The 21,496-nt window shown below is 33.6% G+C and overlaps 1 protein-coding gene across 1 annotated transcript in view; it reads left to right on the plus strand.

The window, feature by feature from the left end:
* The window catches only part of RPS6KA5 (ribosomal protein S6 kinase A5), a 210,619-nt gene that overhangs the window by 114,888 nt on the left and 74,235 nt on the right, over window positions 1-21,496 (plus strand). The window contains exons 7-11 of the mRNA XM_021000385.2: window positions 8,976-9,079; window positions 15,074-15,224; window positions 18,762-18,923; window positions 20,326-20,451; window positions 20,833-20,966. Coding sequence (XP_020856044.1) covers window positions 8,976-9,079; window positions 15,074-15,224; window positions 18,762-18,923; window positions 20,326-20,451; window positions 20,833-20,966 — 677 coding nt within the window. The remainder of the gene's footprint in view (window positions 1-8,975; window positions 9,080-15,073; window positions 15,225-18,761; window positions 18,924-20,325; window positions 20,452-20,832; window positions 20,967-21,496) is intronic.

Raw genomic sequence — 21,496 nt, forward strand, 5'->3', positions numbered from 1 at the left:
CCAAACCTTTTCATCCTTCTTCATATCTCCTGTGGGCCTTCCCTCCCTGCCTTGTGTCTCTCAGCTAAGATCCTTGCCTCATATTTCACAGAAAAAAAGTTAGTCCATCCACTGTGAATTCCCTTTTCTCCTCTCTTCCTCTTCTCCTATGTCTTAGGTGTCTTCTGCCACTCTCTTCTCCTTCACCCTTTCACCTCTCTAACATGATGGAGTGGACTTACTCCTGACCAGGGCCAATAGCTCTACTTATTAAAGTGATCCCACTCCATTCCATCTCTTAACAGATTGTCCCTTCTGTCATCCGCACTTTCACTTATTTACAATCTCTCCCTCTCTACTAACTCATTCCCTATTGCCTACAAATATGCCCATGTCTCTCTCATCCTGAAACAACCCTCCTTTGATTCTTCTATCTCTACTATTGTCTTATATCTCTTCTGCCCTTTATAGCTAAATTCCTCAAAAAAGCCATCTATAATAGGTGCCTCCCCTTTTCTTCTTTCTCTCTCTTCCCTTATAACCCAGCTTCTGACCTTGTTCCATTAAAACTGCTGTCTCCAAAGTTATCAATGATCTCTTAGTTGCCAAATGCGGTGGCTCTTTCTCTATTCTCATTTTCCTTGACCTCTCTGTGGCCTTTGACACTGTTGATCACTCTCCTTGATACTTTCTTCCTGTTGGGTTTTTGGGACACCAGTCTCTCCAGATTCTGTTCCTACCTGTCTGATTCTTCCTTCTCTGTCTCCTTTCCTGAATCCTCATCCAGATCATAACCTCTAACCATAGATGTCCTGGGTTCCATCCTGGGCCCACTTCTCTTCATCCTTTGTATTATTGCACTTGGTGATCTCATCAGCACCTGTGGATTTAATTACCATCTCTATGATGATGATTCTCAGATCTACCTATCTTGCCCCAAAATCTACTGACCTGTAATCTGCCATCTCCAACTGCCTTTCAAACATGTCCAAATGGAACTCATTATTTTTCCCCAAAAATTACCCCCTCCTCCTCCCTTCCCTATTACTTTGCAGGGCTTCTTAAACTTTTTCCACTCTTGACCCCTTCAGCACTTCTTAAAATGTATCCCAGGCCTCCAGGCTTTCATCCCAGGTCTAATTCTGAGCTCTCCTTAGTATCTCTTGCCCCCATATCTAAGATGTTTCCAAGGCCTGTCAGTTTCACCTTTGCAGCATCTCTCAATTGTGCCCTTTTCTCCTTTTGACATTCTCACAACTCTATTGCAGGCCCTCATCACCTCACTCCTAGACCACTAAAGTAACCTGTTGGTGGGTCTGCCTGCCCCAACTTTCTCTCCACTCCAGTCCATTCTCCATTCAGCCACCAAAGTGATTTTTCTAAAGCTCAGGTCCAATTGTGTCACCTTCCCCTCTCCCCTTATGCACTCAATAAACTCCAGTTATTCTCTTTTGCCACAAGGATCAAATACAAAATCCATTTTGGTATTCAGACCCCTTCATAACCCTGCCCCTTTCTACCTTTCCAGTTTTCTTACACTTTACTTCCTGATACATATCCTTCAATCTAGTGATACTGGCCTCCTAGCCATTCCATGAACAAAACATTTCATCTCTAGGCTCTGGGATTTTCTCTGGCTGTTGCACATGCCTAGGACATTCTTCTCCTTAACTCCACTCAGTGAATTTTCTGACTTCCTTTAAGTTCCAACTAAAATCTCATCTTTTACAAGCAGCCTTGTCCAACCCCACTTCATTCCAGTGCCTTCCTTCTGTTCATCATTTCCTTTTTGTTCTATATATAGTTTGCTTTGTATAAAATACTTGTTTGCTTATTGTCTCCCCATTAGATTGTAAACTCCTTGAGGGTAGAGACTGTCTTGTGCCTCTTTTTTGTAACCTCTGCATTTAGTACAGTGCCTGGCACATAGTAGATATTTAGTTAATGTTCATTTATTGATTGAAACATATGAGAAAATTATGAAAAATGAAGTAAACCACTTGGTTAAAGAGGTATAGAACAATACTGAAGAAAATATTTCCTTGAATTATGGGCATTTTTGATTTTACTCTCCCCTTTTATTAGTTTATTTTTGCTATATGAAAGGTCACTAATAAAAAATAAGAAAAAAGAAGGCAAGCAGCCATTTTCCCCATGCCTGGTTTCTTTCTCCGTTTTGTGTGTGAGACAAAGTAACTCATTTGACTATCTGCTTAAAAATTTTGATAGTCTTCATGAGTGAAAAATTAGTTTAAATATAAAAAATATGTATAAATTTATATATACATATACATATATATATATGTATATATATAAAACATATTAAAAACCCTCCAGTTTTTTAATGGTTCTCTAGAAATCTAATCCTTTTTTTTTTCCTTCTCCCACCATCTTGCACTAGTAATCAGGATTATCATGGAAGGCTCCTGAGGTGAACATATATAGCAAAATCTATCTCTCTCTCTTACAAGGCTTAAATTCATTTAATTTCTCCTTAATGCTTTTGCTCTTACAATTATTCTTGGCAGGCAAAAAAATGATAATATCCCCTTCCTCTGCAACAAAAAGTAAATAAACAAGAAATTCACACATATAACACTGTAGGCCTGAGTCAGGCTATGGTGACTTTGATCCTGTTCAAGTACCTTTTTTTAAACATTCTCTTTTATCTTTCCTTATCATTTTAATTCCTGGATATCCCATATAACCCTTAAAATGATGGTACCTTTTAAGGTTAAGATTCCTGTTTCCAGTCTTCGTAGTCTCACTCTAAACCTTCTTGTAAAGCATCTTCCTTGCCCATAAATTGCCTCAGGTTAGCCTGACCCTAGTGATCACATTTCACATTTAAAAGAAAATTATAAGAAGGCCATTGTGAAGGTATCTCTTCTCCAGGGGAACTGTTTGGACAGATAGAAATTCTCCAAAAAACTGATTTATTAATCTGCCATTTGCTTTAGTTGGAAGTTTTTGAGAAAATATAGCTGATTTTCCCAATAAGCAATCGCTAATTGTAATAACAATTCAAATTTATATAATACCTTAAGGATAATACTTTCACAAAGTCCTGCTGTGATGACTCATCACTGCTTAGAGGTGCCCTTGGATTCCTGAAGATTATTCCAGTAAAGCATGATAAACTTTGTAGATTTCCTCATACTGGAATGGCTTTGAGTACAGTCTCAGCAACAAATAATGCCCATTTTCTGAGAAGCATCCTAACTACAGAGAAGCTCATCACCAGTAAAATGGCTACTTAGTGATGAATCCTTTAACCATAGCAATTTATGAAAACAAAGAAAATTAAAAATGGCCCCTACTCTTTTGCATACTACTTCTGCACATCTGTAATGACAAAAGTAGAATGACTGAAAAGGGGGCAAGAAGTACAAAGAATCAGCATTTTTAAGATTGCTTTAGACATTAATTTAACTGTTGGTACTCTAAGTGTGAGATCCTTGTCCAAGGACCAACAAATGGAAATACTGCTAAAGGAACTTAGTTCTATCGGTTTTAACAATCTCACTGTATATGAAACTAGAAGGCACAATGAAGTTGCAATTATATGGAAGAATGGGCATAAGTTCTACTTAGAGAGTCAAAGAGAAGAGTTTTTAGTCAATTTTATCATGTATTTAAGGACAAGAAACATCATTTCTTGGGACATTTTGTCACCTCTGCAAGATCAGCTTGAACATAATTATATGTCAAAAATCTGTTGTGAAGAATGAAGACAAAAAATTCTGTGATGCATTTGATAAGCCTCTTCAAATTAAATCACAATATACTTTAATATCTGGTGATTTTAATGCAAAGATGGGTACAAGGGAAGTCAGCAAAAAATATTTTAGAAAAGATAATTCAGGAATAAGGTAGAAAAGGGTGTCAGAGGTTTGTAGACATAGACACCTCCTGTCATCTGAGAGAGTTCTCTTTTAATTTTTTTTTCCAAAAAGCGAATTGCAAGTACAGAAATAGTGAGCATCAAATAAGATCACAGAAATGAAATTCATTCTATTATAGACAAGAAATAACTGTTTAAAATGACTGTGGATTATTTCCAGAAAAGCTTTCTGTATATACTCATACCATTGATTTGTTGTAGTAAAGATAAAAATCCATATCAAACTAGAAGAAAAGTAAAAGTGCAAAGATATGGTGAACAATTGAGATAACTCCAGCCTTACCTATTTAAACAAATTTTTGAAGTGGACAATTGAAAATGATTAAAAGAACAAACACTGATGCAGACTAAGGAAATTCAGCTCATGTAAATTAATTGCCACAAGGATGAGACCAAAAGAGTCTAGAGACCACTTCAATCATAAAAAAAATCCTTGAGCACCTTGCCTAGTGAAGAGAAATGACAGCCAAGGATTTAAATTGAGTTCATAGCATAAAATGATATGTAATATCTTATATTAGAAAATAGTGCATGATCATCATTTTGTAAGCAATGTAACCTCATAAAATTCCAAAAAACCCCAAAAGTAAAAATGAATTTTAAAATGTTTGAGAAGAGGCCCACCTAATCAAAATTAGCTTAGTGAAATATAAGGATAAAAGTGGAAGGAGTATGAGAATGGAACAAAAATGGAAAAAAATCAAGAACTTTTGTTCATCCTCTTTCCACCATCAATATTGGAGCTACCACATTTGGATTATAACAGTCCTAATACCTAAGAAAACAACGAAGTGGCACTAAAGAAAATGAACCAAATATGTATCCAAGGAAGTCTGTGCTGGAATCAAAAACAATTTGAGAGTGTTGAGACGTTGATAAAGGATCTTAAAAAGAGGAGGTCACCAAAAGCATGAGAAAAAACATATTGTTGCCAGAAAATAGAGTTAAGAGAATATTTATAACTTCTGGCCTCTACGCCTATTTTTCCATCTTTACAAAAATTTTTATGAGAGTCATTTATAGTTGTTTCTAGGGTACCCTTAATAAAGGTATTTTAATAAAATAATAATGATATATTAATATAATGATACTATATATTATAATATATAAAATTATTAGTAATTATGTTTGTTTATAAATTATATACATACATAAAAATAAAATTCAAAATATAGAATTATAATAATATATGCTATGTGTTGTACATATATATATATATATATATATATATATATATATATATATATATATATATATATATACAAAATAATAATAAAAGGAAAGCCTTTCTTAAACTACTTTCTATAACAGATCATGTCTTTGTATAATCACAGTTTCCTAAAGGGTACACAGAATACAAGATCCTACTCTTATTGTTTGTTGACTATAAAAAAGAATTTTATTCAATAGTACAAAACGCCACCTTAGAAGATTTAACAACACAGGAACCTTTGTTTGATATCTCTTTCGTTAATATCTAGGAAAGCATAAAGCAGGGAGGTATATATATGCTCAGTCTTGGAGGATATCCAACTCAAGAGTCCAAATAGAAAAGAAAATCCCCATAGCTAATATAGTCTTCCAAATAGGCTTGCTCCCATTTGCAGATAATATTGGATAGTGATTGCATTAAGTCCTGGAGCATTTCAGAGTCTCCCAAATGAGATTAACTTTCACTCAAGTTTGACCCATCAATAGGGGGAAAATTTTGAAAAGTTACAATGCCTGTTTTCAAAACTGTGATGATGACTGGTAGTTAAATGGACACTTCACAAGTTAGACAACAAACTGGGCCTAGAATCTAGCAAAACAAGGAGAGTGGCATGCATTGCCTTTGGGAAAGTACAGTGCTTCTAATGACTCCAACTTATTCATGAATCAAAGGCCCATCTTTTTTTTTTTTTAATCTCAATAGTATTTTTTTCAATTACATATAAAGAAAGTTTTCAACATTCATTTTTGTAAAATTTTGAGTTCCAAATTTTTCTCTCTCCCTCCCTTCCCTTTACCCTCCCCAAGACAGCAAGCAATCTGATATAGGTTATACATGTACAATCATATTAAACATATTTCCATATTAGTCATGTTGTGAAAGAAGAATCAGAACAAAAGGGGAAAAACCACGAGAAAGAAAAAAGTGAAAATAGTATTCTTTGATCTGCATTCAAGCTCCATAGTTCTTTCTCTGGATATAGATAGCATTTTCCATCATGAGTCTTTTGGAATTGTCTTGGATCAGTGTATTGCTGAGAAGACTAAGTCTATCATAGTTCATCATCGCACAGTGTTACTGTTATTGTGTACAATGTTCTCCTGGTTCTGCTCTCTTCACCAGCATCAGTTCATGTAAGTCTTTTCAGATTTTTCTGGAATCTGCTTGCTCATCATTTCTTATAGCACAATAGTACTCCATTACATTCATATACCACAACTTGTTCAGCCATTCCCCAACTAATGGGCATCCCCTCAATTTCCAATTTTTGGCTACCATAAAAAGAGCTGCTATAAATATTTTTGTACATATAGGTCCTTCCTTTTCCCTCTTTTATGATCTCTTTGGGATACAGACTTAGAAGTGCTATATTGCTGGGTCAAAGGGTATGCACAGTTTTATAGCCATGTGGTCATAGTTCCAAATTGCTCTCCAAAATGGTTGGATCAGTTCACAAAAGAACCATCTTTTTAACAGTATTCTTCCGCCTATTGTGTGTGATTACCCTAGGGACAATGGAGAGGTACATGGTGGGCTTGAGCAGGCTGCAGCCCATTACAAAGATTTGTGCAACTAAAGTAGTATAAAGCAGAGGTGTCAAGTACAAGACCAAGGGCTGCATTGTGCCCCATAATACTCAGGAGTGAGTAGTGAACCAAATTTGAAAATATTTAACAAAATAAACAAAAACAGAATAGAATATAAGTAATGTTAATATGTGATTTTCTAGGTCAATATGCAGCCCTATAGGAATCCTTAGGTAGTTTTAGCAGCCCCATTTCTATGTGAGTTTCACACCATTGATGTAAAGGTTATCATCAGAAGTGTATCATTAGAAAGAATGTGAGCCAGAGTGAAGGATAATTAATACTCACATGCATGTTTGGTATCTAAGCAATGTTAAGAGGACTAAAGAAAGCCCCCCCCGCCCCCCCCCCGCCGCATGCTTAGTAGAGAATTTACAGAACAATAAAGACAAGAATCACACAGGATGAGAAGGCATTAAATAGGCTGCTATTGGTATCATTATAGGAAATATCTACATTGATGAGGTTATTGATCCATCAAAGTATTAAAGTTAAAATTCACAACTCTGTAAATTACAAATATTAATATCCCTATTTATTTAGATGAAGAAACAGGTATTTACCTATGATCACACAACTATAGTAGCTGTAGTTTATTAGGTATCTGAGACAGAACTTTCACCCAGTCCCCCTCTTTCCAATTCTGGTACTCTTTACCTCATGACATAGTAAAGGCCCATAATTTTAGAAATTACTCAGTTAATTTGGCTGTTTTCTGTGCCTTACATTTTTTACAAAAATTGAGAGCTTGGATTCTATACAAATTTATGAGCTATTAAAAATCCCAAAAATCACTACTTAAGTACTAAAAAAACAGTTTAGCTAAAGAAAATTATGTATTTCAACCTGTTGTAGTTCTTATCTAATCCAACCCTTTTCTTTTTAAAAATGAGGAAGCTAAGGATCAAATTAGTGAAGTGATGATTTATTCCCTCTTAATAATTTTGTTTTGTTTTGTTTTGTTTTTCCTAATTCAACAAACATTTCTTGAGTACCTGTCATGGTTTTACGAAACGTATTTTTACTTACTTACAGTTATCTTTCCAACACCAAAATTTCTAGATTTTGTATTCTATTTCTTATAAAAAAACTTTTTCCTTTGCAAATGATACTGTTGTATACTTTGACGTTCTTATATTTTGTAAGTTTTTAATCATCTACTGAAATTTTAGTGTGTTTTGGTACACCAGGAAAAATTCGAAGGCAGGGTTTTGTTTTGTTTTGTTTTGTTTTGTTTTGTTTTAAGGCCAGAATTCATTTTAAAATCTCATGTTGGTTTGAGCTTTGTCTTCTAGGGTCAATCTTAACTAATCTGATTTTTCAGTCAGAATAATTTTCATCATAAATAGCATTTTAAAAAGAAACATATACTTTCCCATATTCTCAATCATATAACACCATTTATGAATTTGATCTGAATATAGGCCATCCCTAAATATAAACCAAACCCCTAATATTATATCTTTCTGAAAGGAAAACAGTATATAGGCTGAAAATAACACCAATTATCAGCCTTATTCTTGTGTTTGTACACAATGGATATAGAGGAAAGATACAGCCCATATCCAGGGCAGTCAGATGGATCTCAAATCTAAATTTGTGATTCTCCTCCTTGAAGATTCTGAAGTATATTTGAAACAAGAAAACTTTTTCTTGTTTTTTCACAAGAAAAACTGATTTAGGAAGTTTCAGAATCAATTGATCAATCAATAACAAGCGTTTATTAGGCATGTACTATGTAGCAAGCTCAAAAACACTGGGAATGATTAATAGTATTACTCAACATGACTTTCCTGCCACTTTTATTGATCTAATTAATAGACTTCATTTTGGGGGAATACTTTGTGTTTGAATTTAGGGGCATGCTGACAAATGAAAACTTTATGTGTGTCATTAGTTGATCATTACTATAAATTCTTCAAAGTCATGAGTCCCAGAATTAACTAGAGAGAGCAAATGAAGCTACTTTATAATTATATTATTACTGCCTAATTTTTGTGGAAAATAAGTTATCTTGGTAGTAGTTCTCTAATTTTTTTTGTGTATTTGGTAATTTAATCTTCCTTAATTTTTTGCCCATGTATACATATACATATATATATATATATATATATATATATATATACACACACACACACACACACACATACACATATGTGCTTATAGAAATATTACAAAACTTGTGTTAAAATATCTACTAAAATTATTGAATTCTCATTGGAAATAATTATGTCCTTTTTTTTATCTTATTTGTTAGTAATTCTATAAAAATGCAATGATTATTGTTTTATAGGCAGTTGACTGGTGGAGTTTAGGTGTTCTTATGTATGAATTATTAACTGGAGCATCTCCATTTACTGTTGATGGAGAGAAAAATTCCCAAGCTGAAATATCTAGGTAAGTATAATAAAATAAATTTGTAGTTTTTCATTGAAATTGATTGAAGTGCCACAGGAAGCAGATTAAAACATAATCTTAGTTCAGGTTTGTTGGAAAAACTTATTTGGAGAATTTCCATATAGTTGGCACCATTGTATTTAGAAAGAATGTTAGTGATTTTGATTTACAAAGACAGGATTGATTTAGAAGGAGTGAACAGAAACAACATAAAAATCAAAGTTTAAGTCTCAGATAAAATTTACATAGTCGCTTTCTCACTATCTAAAGAGCTTTGTTATTAATTGTGCTAAAACAGATATTTAATGTTCTTCAATAGAGGAGGTAAGTAACCTAAAAATTGCAACATTGTCAGTGTGGGGTTTTTTTGGTTTTGTTTGTTTGTTTGTTTTAAGTGACTTGCCCAGGGTCACACAGCTAGTAAGTGTCAAGTGTTTGGTCCTAGGCTAAATTGGAACTCAAGTCCTTCTGACTTCAGGGCAGGTGCTCTATCCACTGCACCACCTAGCTGCCCCTCTTGTCAGTGTGTTTTAAAAACTAATTTTGCAACTTGAATTGTACAGTCCAGAATGACAAACTGACACTAACTTAAAGTCTTATTAATATAATCAGTACTTTTTTAAAAATGTAAGTATTGGAAAAACAAAGTAAAAAAAAAAGTAAATGTAAGTATTGTGACTAGATATTGTTACCAATCAGTTTTGCTCAGTTTTCCTTCATTATATGCTACATACATTCAAGTATTATATTAGTAATTAAGGCCAAAGATATAATTTTGAATATTGAAATATAGCTATGTGCTGTAGATATATAAAATTAAAGGTGTTATTTTTCTTTTCAAAGAGTCCCAAAGTTAAATTTGAAATCTCAGGGAATTGTAGAGTATTTTGTGGCATGCCAAAAATATTTTTGTGGCCAAATATGTTTAATATTCAGAGAACTGTTCTTATTTTAAATGGGGAAAAAAGATCTAGTATTTCTAAAAGTGACATAATCTTGAAGAAAGTTCTCTACATGAGTCTAGTGAAGTTGTACTTAAGAAATCACTCATAATTCTACATATATCATAGGCCTGGTTTTCCCAACACCTTCAAGACAAGTACAAGTGGTAATGCTTACCCCATTGTGGGCCTGCCTACCCAGACCATGATGTATGAATATCTATTGTCTCACTATCTATGAATGGCCAATGGAATGTAACCCTTTGCTCTTTAGCATTTTGTCCTGTTTTGTTTGTGCTCTGAAAATCAAAGCAATTTACATGTCTTTTGAGCAGTCAAAGATAGTGAGGTTTGAAAGAAACTGCATTGTAAAGGATTTCCTTTCTGTTTTTTTTAAGTGTGAATATGACCTTATTTTTATATGAGTATACTGCTAGAAATCACAAGTCTTCAGTCTTAATTACAGAATTAGGACTAATTCATTAAATGATTAAATTACTGTTTTAAATCAAAGTTTTCTCATTAAAAAAAGGTGGTGCTATTTTATGTTCATTAAGTTATGTGACTGGGGCAACTAGATATGGCATAGTAGAGAGAGCACCAGCCCAGATTCAGGAGGACCTGAGTTCAAATCCAACCTCAAATACTTGACACTTACTAGCTATGTGACCCTGGGTAAGTCACTTCACCCTGCTTGCCTCACTCAAAAAAAAATTATGTGAGAAAACAAGATAAAGATTTATGTAAATTTAACATGTTTTTTGTGACATAAATGATTTTTAAAATTATTTTTATACCACATTACCTTAGAATAATACCAAAAACTCTTTTAGTTTTTAAGAATTTTATAGTTGAATGTTCTTCTTTATATATATATATATGTTCTTTTTATAATGGCCTAACTTGTAAAAACTAATAGTCTTTTAAAGAAATACAAAAATCTCATTATAATTTAGTAGATATGCATTGTTAATATCAAAAATATTCATGTTTATATTGCTCATAAAACAATATTAGTGATAGAACTCACAACCCAGACTAATTCCATCATTATATTAAATGTTTTGAGAGTTTGGATTTTTTTGTCTTTGAATTAATTTATGATTCCATTTGTGTAAGAAAATTCTTCTAATGAGAAGCTTGATTTAACAGTGTTATTTGGCAACTCTTTTGCAATTTCTAGTCTGGAAGAGTTGCCTGGGGTACTGAAAGGTTGAATGATTTGCTCAGAATTGTACCTGCTCTATGTGTCAGAGAAGGACTTAAATGTAAGTCTTCCTGACTCTAAGGCCAGCTTTCTATTATGTATGACTTCACATGTATAATTGATATCATATTGCTTGCTTTCTCGGTGGGTGGGGGAGAGATGACAAGAAGGAGAGAATTTGCAACTCAATTTTTAAAATTTAAAATTTAATGTTAAAAATAAAGGGTTTTTTTTTTAAAGTACTGTCTCAATGTTAATGATTTTCAAATCTACCTATCCTGCCCTAAACTCTCTGCTGAGGTCCAATCTCACATCTCTACCTCCCTTTCAGGTATCTCTATTTAAATGTCCAGTAGACTTCTTAAACTCAATATGTCCAAAATGAACTCATTCTTTCCTCCTAAATTCTCTCCTCCTCCTACTTTCCCTATTCTGTAGAGGGCAGCACCATCCTCCCAGTGACACTGACCTGGCTGTTCCACAAACAAGACACTTCTCCTGGGCATTTTCTCTGGCTGTCTCCAATGCCTGGAATACTCTTCCCTCCTCATCTCTGCCTGCTGACTCCCCTGACTTCCTTTAATTCCAAACTAAAATCTCATCTTGCACAGGAAACCTTCCCCAACCTCTCAATTCTAATTGTTTTCCCTCTATTGATTACTTTCTATTTATCCTGTATATAACTTTGTATAAATTTGTTTGCGTGTTGTCTCACCTGTTAGATTATAAGCTCTTTGAAGACAGGGAATTCTTTCACCTCTTTTTCTATTCCCAGGGCTTAACACAGAGCATGGTACATAGTAGGTGACGTACTGAATATTTGTTGATTGATATTTTGCCCTTCCTTGACTTTTATGAAATTTGTACCCTTATGGTTCTCCTACCTGTCTTTTCCTGGATCTTTCTATCCCCTGCTTCCTAAGGATGGAAATCCCTAAATGCCCAGTCCTAGGCCCTGTTCTCTGCCTTACTCATTCCCTTGGTGTTCTCATCAGCTCCCATGGGTTCAGTTATAATCTCTATGCTGATATGTCCCAAATCTATACATCAGGCCTTAATCTCTCTCTCTTGAATTCTAGTCATCCAGCTGCCTACTGTATATTTCCACTTGAATATCTCACCAACATCTCAAACGCGTGTTCAAAACAGAACTAATTATCCTCTTCCCCAAATCTGATCCTTCTCCAAACATCTCTGTTTCTTTTGAAGTCACTACTACTAGCATAGGTTCATCAGAATCATTCTTGACCCCTCACATACCCTACTTTTGTGTGTCTAATCATTTGCTAAGTCTTTTCTATTTTACCTCAACAAGAGCTCTTCCTTTCACATAGTACCACTCTGGTTCAGACCCTCACCTCTTAACTGAACTAGCATCTTATTTGATTTGCCTACTAACAATCTCTCCTCTTTCTAATTCATCCTCATCAGCTATCAAATCTTCCTAAAAGCAAAAATCTGATCATGCCATTGCCCTATTCAGAAATTTTCAGGGGCTCTCCATTGCTTCTAGAGCAAAATATAGACTCTTCATCTTGGCATTTAAAACCATCCACAATAAGTTTCCAATCTGCCTTTATAATATTACGTCATATTACATCCTTTCACACACATTGTGTATTTCAGGCAAACTGAGCTACTAGCTATTCCTTAACTTGACTTTCCATCTTCCCCTTCTTTGCATTTGTGCAGGGCCTTCATTACCTCCACATGCATTCATTACCTTCACAAGAGGTATTCGTTGCAAGGTCTATAGCTTCAGGCTTGGTCTGTTGCTGCGTCCATTACCATTCCTTGTGCTGGTATGCAGCCCTGGAAGCCTGGGTCCTGAGCCCATCTTGAAGGCTCTGCAGAAGCCTTCCAGAATAGACCCTGTCCTCAGTGTCTGTAGGCCTCTGGCTTTCTCCCTGTAATGATGCAGGCTGGAAAAATGACTTACTGTGATTTCTCCTTGAATTTCTTCATCATTACTTGATCTGTACTCTTCCTAGAGTGCTTGTGGGAAAAAATGAAGATTTACTGATTTTTTTTTATTCTATCACCATTGCTGATCTCTGTGTACTATTAAGATTTGGTCTTTATTGTAAAAAAAATGACTAAAAATGGGATTCTCTTACTTGTAGAAGACCTATAGCTATTCCTTCAAATGAATAGCACTACTGAAATATCTAGTCAAAATTTGTAATGCCATTGCTGTTCCTTTAATAACTCTTACTGCTTGCTTGAAACAAGTAGGAGAGTTTTGTTTCGCTGTGTGCCTACTTAGAAATAGCTAATTGTGACATTAAAATAGAATTATGTGATACGATTTAATTCTGTAACGGGCATTAAGAATTTTTCACTCATTTAGGGAAACTTTTTCACCCAACCAAAGAGAGTAAACAACCTGTTATTTACTTTGTGTACTAATTTTATGCCTTATTTATTATGCTTTGGAGTTTTAAATAGTCCCTCTCACTCTTTTCTCAAATGCAATTTCATAGCTTTTATATTGTTTTAACCTGGACCTGTGATTTCATCAATTTGGAACTCTTCATTTATAAATTCCCTCTTCATTCTGTGATTTGTAGTCTTAAAGAATTGCTTGGTCTTGAAAGGTATATAGCTGGTGTTAGAGGTGTGTCTCAAAACAAAGTCTATCTGATTCTGAGATGGGCCTTCTTTATATTATACCACATTACTTTTTTTAATCTTTAAAGTTATATATAATAATACATTTGTATTACATTCATTAGTCTGTGCATCATATAGAGAAAATGTTTTATGGCCCTTAATGCTATAGAAGGAGCAAAGCCTATGTATGTGTGTATGTGTATGTAAAAATATACATGTATATACACATACATATAAATACAGAGAGAGAGACAGAGAGAGCCTGTGTTGCATCTTAAAAGAAGATGAGATATCATGTGTGAAGAATAAAAGAAGTCCAGTTTGACTGGATTCAGAGTCTTGGAGGGGTCATAATATCCAATGAGGCTGGACTAATAAGTTGAGATCAGATTTCATAGAGCTATAAAAGTTAAGCAGAGGATATATAATATGTGTGTGTGTGTGTAACATAGGCTTTGCCTCTTTTATATCATTAAGGGCTCTAAAACTTTTTCTCTATATGAAAGGCTTTAATGATTGTTTTCTAGTATCAGAAGAGTTGTACATGAGAATGATTCTGACTGCCTTCTTCTCTTTTACTACCTCCTACATTCCTGCTAACTCTGATACATAGTGGCATACAAGTTAAAAAATTTAGTGGAAGAAGGGTATGGTTTGGCTTTTTTTCTTATGTATTTAAAAATTAAACACGAATTTACTTGTGATGTATGCTCTGATATTTTTAAATTGAAAAGGATCTTAAACTTGGGCAAGTCAATTCTGTACCTTATGTTACTATATATTTTAATCCAATAAATGTTTGTTGTTAAGAAGTGAGTGGTAAAGAATTGGAGACAACAAACCAGTGCAGACACCTCTAAGACTTTATAAGTACAACACAGGAGAGATATAACACAGTAGCTTGAGGGGATGACAGCATCAAGGGAAAGTATGAGTATTTTTGTTTTCAATGAATGGAGAAACTTGGGAATAATCATAGATAGCTGGGATGGAATCAATAGAAAGGGAAAGATCAAAATGTATTTAATTTTTCATTGAAGGATGATGCCTTAATTTTCATTCTTGATTGCCTTCCATTTAAGAGCCCAGTACCTCATGTTTAAACATGTTTTTAAGTAAAATTTTTCAAGGTCTAATTCAATTGTAAAGTATTTTACATTGTTTTCTTAAGGAAATATTTAATTTAGCCATCAATATGGATATTATATTTTAATAGCAAATATTTATCTACAGGAGAATATTAAAAAGTGAACCTCCATATCCCCAAGAAATGAGTGCTTTAGCTAAAGATATAATTCAGCACCTCTTGATGAAAGATCCTAAGAAAAGATTGGGTTGTGGTCCACGAGATGCAGATGAAATCAAAGAGCATCCCTTCTTTCAGGTGAAATTAATTCAGTTAATATTTATTGTATCTACTGTGTATATAATACTATGCTCTATAAAATGATTGTCTATAATCTTTGCCCTGAGTCATTTTTATTATTATTTTCTTTTAAGACTACTACTGTCCTCATATCATGTGAAAATATGATGCTATTGGACCACATTGGTAACTGGTTGAATCCAGAAATTAATTTCTATTTATATATTCTAATTTTATGAGATATTGCTATCACTTTATCAACTTTTATCCAAGTAAACTTTTTTTATTTTACAAAGAGAGCTCGAATATGCTAGGGTGTGTGTTTGTTTTTTCTGTAAGAGATCTCTTAGCTAATTTAGAATCTACATATTTCTTGGTGGTTTATTTGTAGTAGTATAGGATAGCTTTTTACTTTTTATAGTGGTTTTTACCTATAATTTTTTAAGATTAATAGCTGTCTTTGGCCACCAATTTAGTTGTCTGTTTTGGTCAGTATTGTCCAGAAAAATTCCAGAAGATTGTCATTGGGGGAAGGGAGAATCGGTTGTTTTGTTTTGGTTTTTTGGTTTTTTTTACTCTTTGGATTATGAAATTGACAGGACACCATCAAACTTAGTATCCCTCTAAAGATGCAGCATTGCTAGCTTCTATGCTTTTGATTTCAAAGCAGTAACATCATATTAAGGTGGTGCAGTGGACAGAATTCTGGGCCAAAGTCAGGAAGACTCATCTTCAAGCGTTCAAATCTGGCCTCAGACACTTACTAGCTATGTGACCATAGACAAGACACTAAACCCTGTTTGCATCAATTTCTTCATCTGTAAAATGAGCTGAAGAAGCAAATGGCAAATCACTTTAATATCATTGCCAAGAATGTCCCAAATGGGGTCATGAAGAGTCAGATACTACCAAAACACCTGAACAACAACCTGACAATATTTATAATCCAAAGTCACTATCAACTTTTTGGGGTTTTTTTTCTCTCCAAGAAAAATCTTTATATGACATTTACCCAGAAGACATGAAAAAAATCATTAAAACCAAGAAAATTTTGAGTATTAAAAAAAAGCAAAATCAAAAATGTGATTCTTAGAATAAACTTTGGATAGCTGATATCAAAGTTTTCCAAAGTTATGTTAAGGACTGCTAAGTTTTAAAGACAAACCTACATTCTATGATGAGTTTCTGAGCACTTTAAAAATAAAGTGAATTTCTCAAGATATAACTGCAAGCTCTGTAGTGTCATATACCTAGAAAGATTAGTGTTTAAACTAACAATACCATCTCTCTTTTGAAAGATAAAATTTAGCGGTTTGGCTTAAAAATTAACCTCAGTCAATAAAATTAGTAGAATTTCAGAATTGGAAGGTGTCTCAGTAGCCTTCTAGTCCAAGTCATATCTGAAAAGGATTGATTCCCTCTTTGGTGTTCTCAACAATCAGATATCCAGGCTTTGAAGATTTCCAGTGAAGAAGGTCAGTCAGTACATCTCGATCTGTACTGTCCTAGAGTCAGAGCTAAAAAAGACCTCAGAGGACATCAAGTCCAGCCCCCTCATTTTACAAATGAGAAAGCTGAGAGTGAGATAAATGACTTAAGTAACTTGCCCAGCATGACCTAGCCTAATAGCTGAGTGTCTCAAACAGGATTCGAACTCAATTCTTCTTGACTGCAAGGGCAGCTAGATGACTCAGTGAATAGAGCTCTGGCCCTGGAGTCAGGAAGACCTGGGTTCAAATCCAGCCTCAGACACTTATTACTTTGTGACTCTGGACAAGTCACTTAATCTGTGTTTGCCTGAGTCCATTGGGGAGCAAATGGCAAACCACTCCAATATTCTTGCCAAGAAAACCCAATGGCCAATATTGGCATGCTATGGTCCACAGAATCACAAAGAGTCAGACATGATTGAACACTATAGTAACTTCTTGACTCCAGACCCATTCAGTCTTTACATAGCACTGCCTAGGCTGCCTAAGCAATTCATTCCACTTCTGCGTAAATAATTATTAAGAGTTTTTCCTTACTTCAGGTCTTTTTTTTTTTCAATTTCTACATAACACTGATAACTCTTCCCTCTGGGCCTGAAGAGAAAGATTGTGATCACCCTTGCAGATGACAGCCCTTAAGTGCTTGAAGATACTGATCTTGTCCCTTGTATATCTTCTCTTCCCTAAACTAAATGTCCCCATATTCTTCAACTGGTCATGAATTAAAAAACCTTCAGTATCCAGGTTGCCCTTCTGGATGTTCTCCAGCTATTCAAGGCTCCAAGGGATGATTCATTTTGAATGGAAACCATTACTGTGTCAATGAAAACAGCACTGAACTGGGAGGCTAGAACTACCGTTGACCTGGACAGGTCACTTTCCTCTCTAGATTTTAAGATCATAACTTATAGAATTGAAGGGGTTGGACTAGAATGATCTTTAAGGTCCCTTCAAATTTGAAAATGCTATGATCAAATTTATTCCCACTTTTTCCACAAGAGGGCATAAGGAAAACACTTTGTATTAACTGATTAAATTTAATAGAGCAGTGTCTGTAGGAATATATAGGCTCATCACATTTTTTTATTATTCTCCATACTATTAGTTTCTGTCACATAGTCACTATTGGTAACTAGTCACTGCCTCACACTATATACCCAGAATCATTTAAAAAGAGGTTCTGAAATAAACATTTAGGGAAATGTATTGAGAATATGGGTTTGTTTGGTTTGTTTAAGTTTTTAAAAGACTAACTTGTTAAAGTACTAGGAAGAATATAAATAAGAAGGAAAGATGTCAGGTTATAACTTTAATCTAGTACTACCAAATATGTTTTATAATCAGGGTAAATATTGCTATGAAAAATAGAATCAAGGGGAATTGAGAAAAATTTGAATGAGGTTTTTATCTATTATCATATTTTTAATATTTAGAAACTACTTAAACCTTCTATAGGATCATGCAATCCTTCCTCCTCTAACTACCACTTTCTTCCCAAACAATCTGCATCAGGTGATTAGAAAACTACTAAAAGAAAAAGAATAGGATCAGCGAACATAATTCATTTCTGAAAAGGAAAGAAGTTGGAGGGGAGGGGCGGGAGATGGGTGAGATGTGGGCTGAGACTTGAGAGGAGGTGAGAGCTCTGTGCCTATTGGGAATGAAGAATGAAATTAAGGACAAAAAGAGGATTTTTCGCAACTCTAATTATATCAGAAAAGAGTAAATGAATAGCAACTGGTCTACCTCTTTGGTGAGAATTTTCAATTTTTGTATCTTTTCTTTAGCCTGCTACCTTTCAAAAAACTTCTGGATGAAAGAATTTTTTTTTCCTTTTTTGTTGCCCCCTGGAGGATACTGCAGTATTCTAAAATATATGGTACCTTTCAATAGTAGCATTCTGAATGACAACTGTGATTTGCATTTTTTTTAAAGTCACAGAATTAAACTCTTAACTACCTTTAGTCCAATTTGTTGAAATTAAGTGATTCTATTCAAAATCATTTTTCTCTATTGTTTTATTTTGTTAATTACTACTTAATTTTAATTTTATGTTTTGCTTTAGAAAATAAATTGGGATGATTTAGCTGCCAAAAAAGTGCCAGCACCATTTAAGCCAGTAATCCGGGATGAGTTAGATGTCAGTAATTTTGCAGAGGAGTTTACAGAAATGGATCCCACATATTCTCCTGCAGCTCTGCCTCAGAGCTCAGAGAAGCTGTTTCAGGTAATTTTAAAAAGCAGATCTCTCTAAATACATTTATATATTCAGTGTACATATGTTTAGAAAATCGATTATTAGTTTTTCCTATCTTTACATGGTTTTAACAGTCTTTTAAGAAAATGTTCTTTAAATGTTTCTTAACTTAGTGTAAGGGGGTGTTGTAAGGCTACAGCTATCAATTACATTTGCTAGATGTTATAGTTTATTTTATAGTTATTGTTTTAAGGTATTTTAAGAGTTTATTATTACTATATGAGAGGCAGCCTGGTGTAGTAAATGGAGAACCACCTTTGGAGTCAAGAAAACCTGGATTGAAGTCTTACCTCTGACACTTAGAGGCTGTGGCTCTCAATAACCCATTTAAGTTCTCTTTGTCCCCAGGCAACTCTGTAAATTGTTGGTGAGGGGCTAATCTACATTGGCAGAGAGTGTTCTATGAGTATTCTAGGTGCTCCCTACATTGATGAAATCACAGGTCCAGGCGAAAAAAAAAAAAAAGAAAAAAGTTTAATGTACAAAAAATTAATTGATTTGTAGTTCTACATGATAGCTTTTATTTCTTAAAACTTTTTATAGAAAATGTGCTGAATTATTTTACTTCTGTATAGAATAAAATGTTGATCATTACAATTATGGGTTTCACTTCTTATGTTTGATAATTATTTTTTAATTACTTTCTACTTGTTAAGCATTTAAAAAAGATTTGCAATTTAAAAATAATCTCTTATTATACTTTGAGATTTTATATCCTGACTAATAGGCTTTAAGTCATGGATTATAAATACAAATACAAACAAATATATTATTTAGCAGTCCTATCTGGGATTAAGCGTCATTGTCCTGTTGACATATCATTGCATTGGTATACTATATTATCTTTGTAAATTGCATGAAACTTTGATCTTAAATTTATTTGGGCTAAATTAATCTAGTAATAGGATCAAGTGTTCACAAAGTGTAAACTTTATGGTGAAACCCATGTTTCCAATTTAAAGTAGCACTTGTTCTAATGTCACCTCAGCTTGTTTTTAATTCCCTAACTATATGTTTCTTTGGAATCTGTCCACTTTGAAATGTGTGCTTTTGTTACCAATGAAGAAGCACTGAAGTTAGGAATCATTTTTTTGAAATGACAAAGAAAGCATTTTTTAAAATTTCTTAATTTTAAACTAATTTAACTATGCCAGAAGGTGGCATATTTTTCTTCTAAAAAGCATCTGTCTACCTTTTGATTTCTAACAAAAATGTGTATTAAACCTTAAATAAAATAATAGCTACCCATCTTTTAATTTTTTTCCTCTTTTTTCAAAAATTTTAGAATCCTAGCAGTTAACCAGACTTAATACTTTCGGTCTATAAGATCTAAACCTTTATCTTATTTTTTCTTATTTCTCTCCAACCCCAGGGATATTCTTTTGTTGCTCCTTCTATCTTATTTAAACGCAATGCAGCTGTCATAGATCCTCTTCAGTTTCACATGGAAATTGAACGTCCAGGAATAACAAATGTTGCCAGGAGTGCAATGATGAAGGTAGATAGATTTTTTTTAAGCTAAAAAATGTATTTGTGGTTTGAATGAATTCTGATATGAATACTTTAACAGTAATATTTGTTTCTTAAGAGGTCTATGATATATTAAAGTCTTAATGTGAGAAAGAAATATCCTGAAGATGTTTGATATGTACCTTTTGTTCTGAAGAACTGTTAAATGCTGGTATAAGCTTTTAAAAACAATATAATAGGGTTACATAATTTAAACGAATTTTAACAATGATGAAAGAAATAAAAATCTATTTTAGAACTTTGTTTTAGTGAATATCAAATGTTAATTAATATTCTAAGATGGTCTTACTTTTAAGTATTATATATTAATATTATTTCTCTAAGTTATGCATTGTTGATTTGTTTCTAGGACTCTCCATTTTATCAGCACTATGACCTAGATCTTAAAGACAAACCTTTGGGAGAAGGAAGTTTTTCAATTTGTCGAAAATGCTTACATAGGAAAAGCAACCAAGCATATGCAGTCAAAATAATAAGCAAAAGGTATGAATGTTTTTGAAAATATTTTTGTGTTTTTATACCCATACCACCTAATTAATTTTATAAGTGAAGTTTTTCCAAAAAAAAATCATGGTTCGAAACATTTTTAGGATTTACTCAGAGTTTCAGTCCTTTGGTTCATAATTACATATACTTATTTAGCACTTTACATCACAATTTAACATACATTATTTCATTTCTCACAATAGCCCTGTGAGAACAAGCTTGTACATGTATTATTTTTCTAACTTTATAAATGAGACTCAGAGAAGTTAAGGAACTTAAAAAGGTCATATAGCTTATAAGTGGATGAGTCATAATTTTAATACATTTCTTTTAATTCCTTATCTAGTGTTCTTTCTACTATGACATGCTGTCTCAAAAGAATAGTTTACACTAGATATCGTACTTTATAGTAACAAATTTTTTCACAGGCAGCATGCATCTTTATAATGCATTTTAATAGAAATGTTCTTTGCTTCTGACAGGGACATTTAACTGAGATAGTTTTATTAAATGTTACTAATAATCAG

Source organism: Phascolarctos cinereus, unplaced genomic scaffold (assembly GCF_003287225.1).
Source record: "Phascolarctos cinereus isolate Bilbo 61053 unplaced genomic scaffold, phaCin_HiC Scaffold_3;HRSCAF=262, whole genome shotgun sequence".
Taxonomy (NCBI): Eukaryota; Metazoa; Chordata; class Mammalia; order Diprotodontia; family Phascolarctidae; genus Phascolarctos; species Phascolarctos cinereus.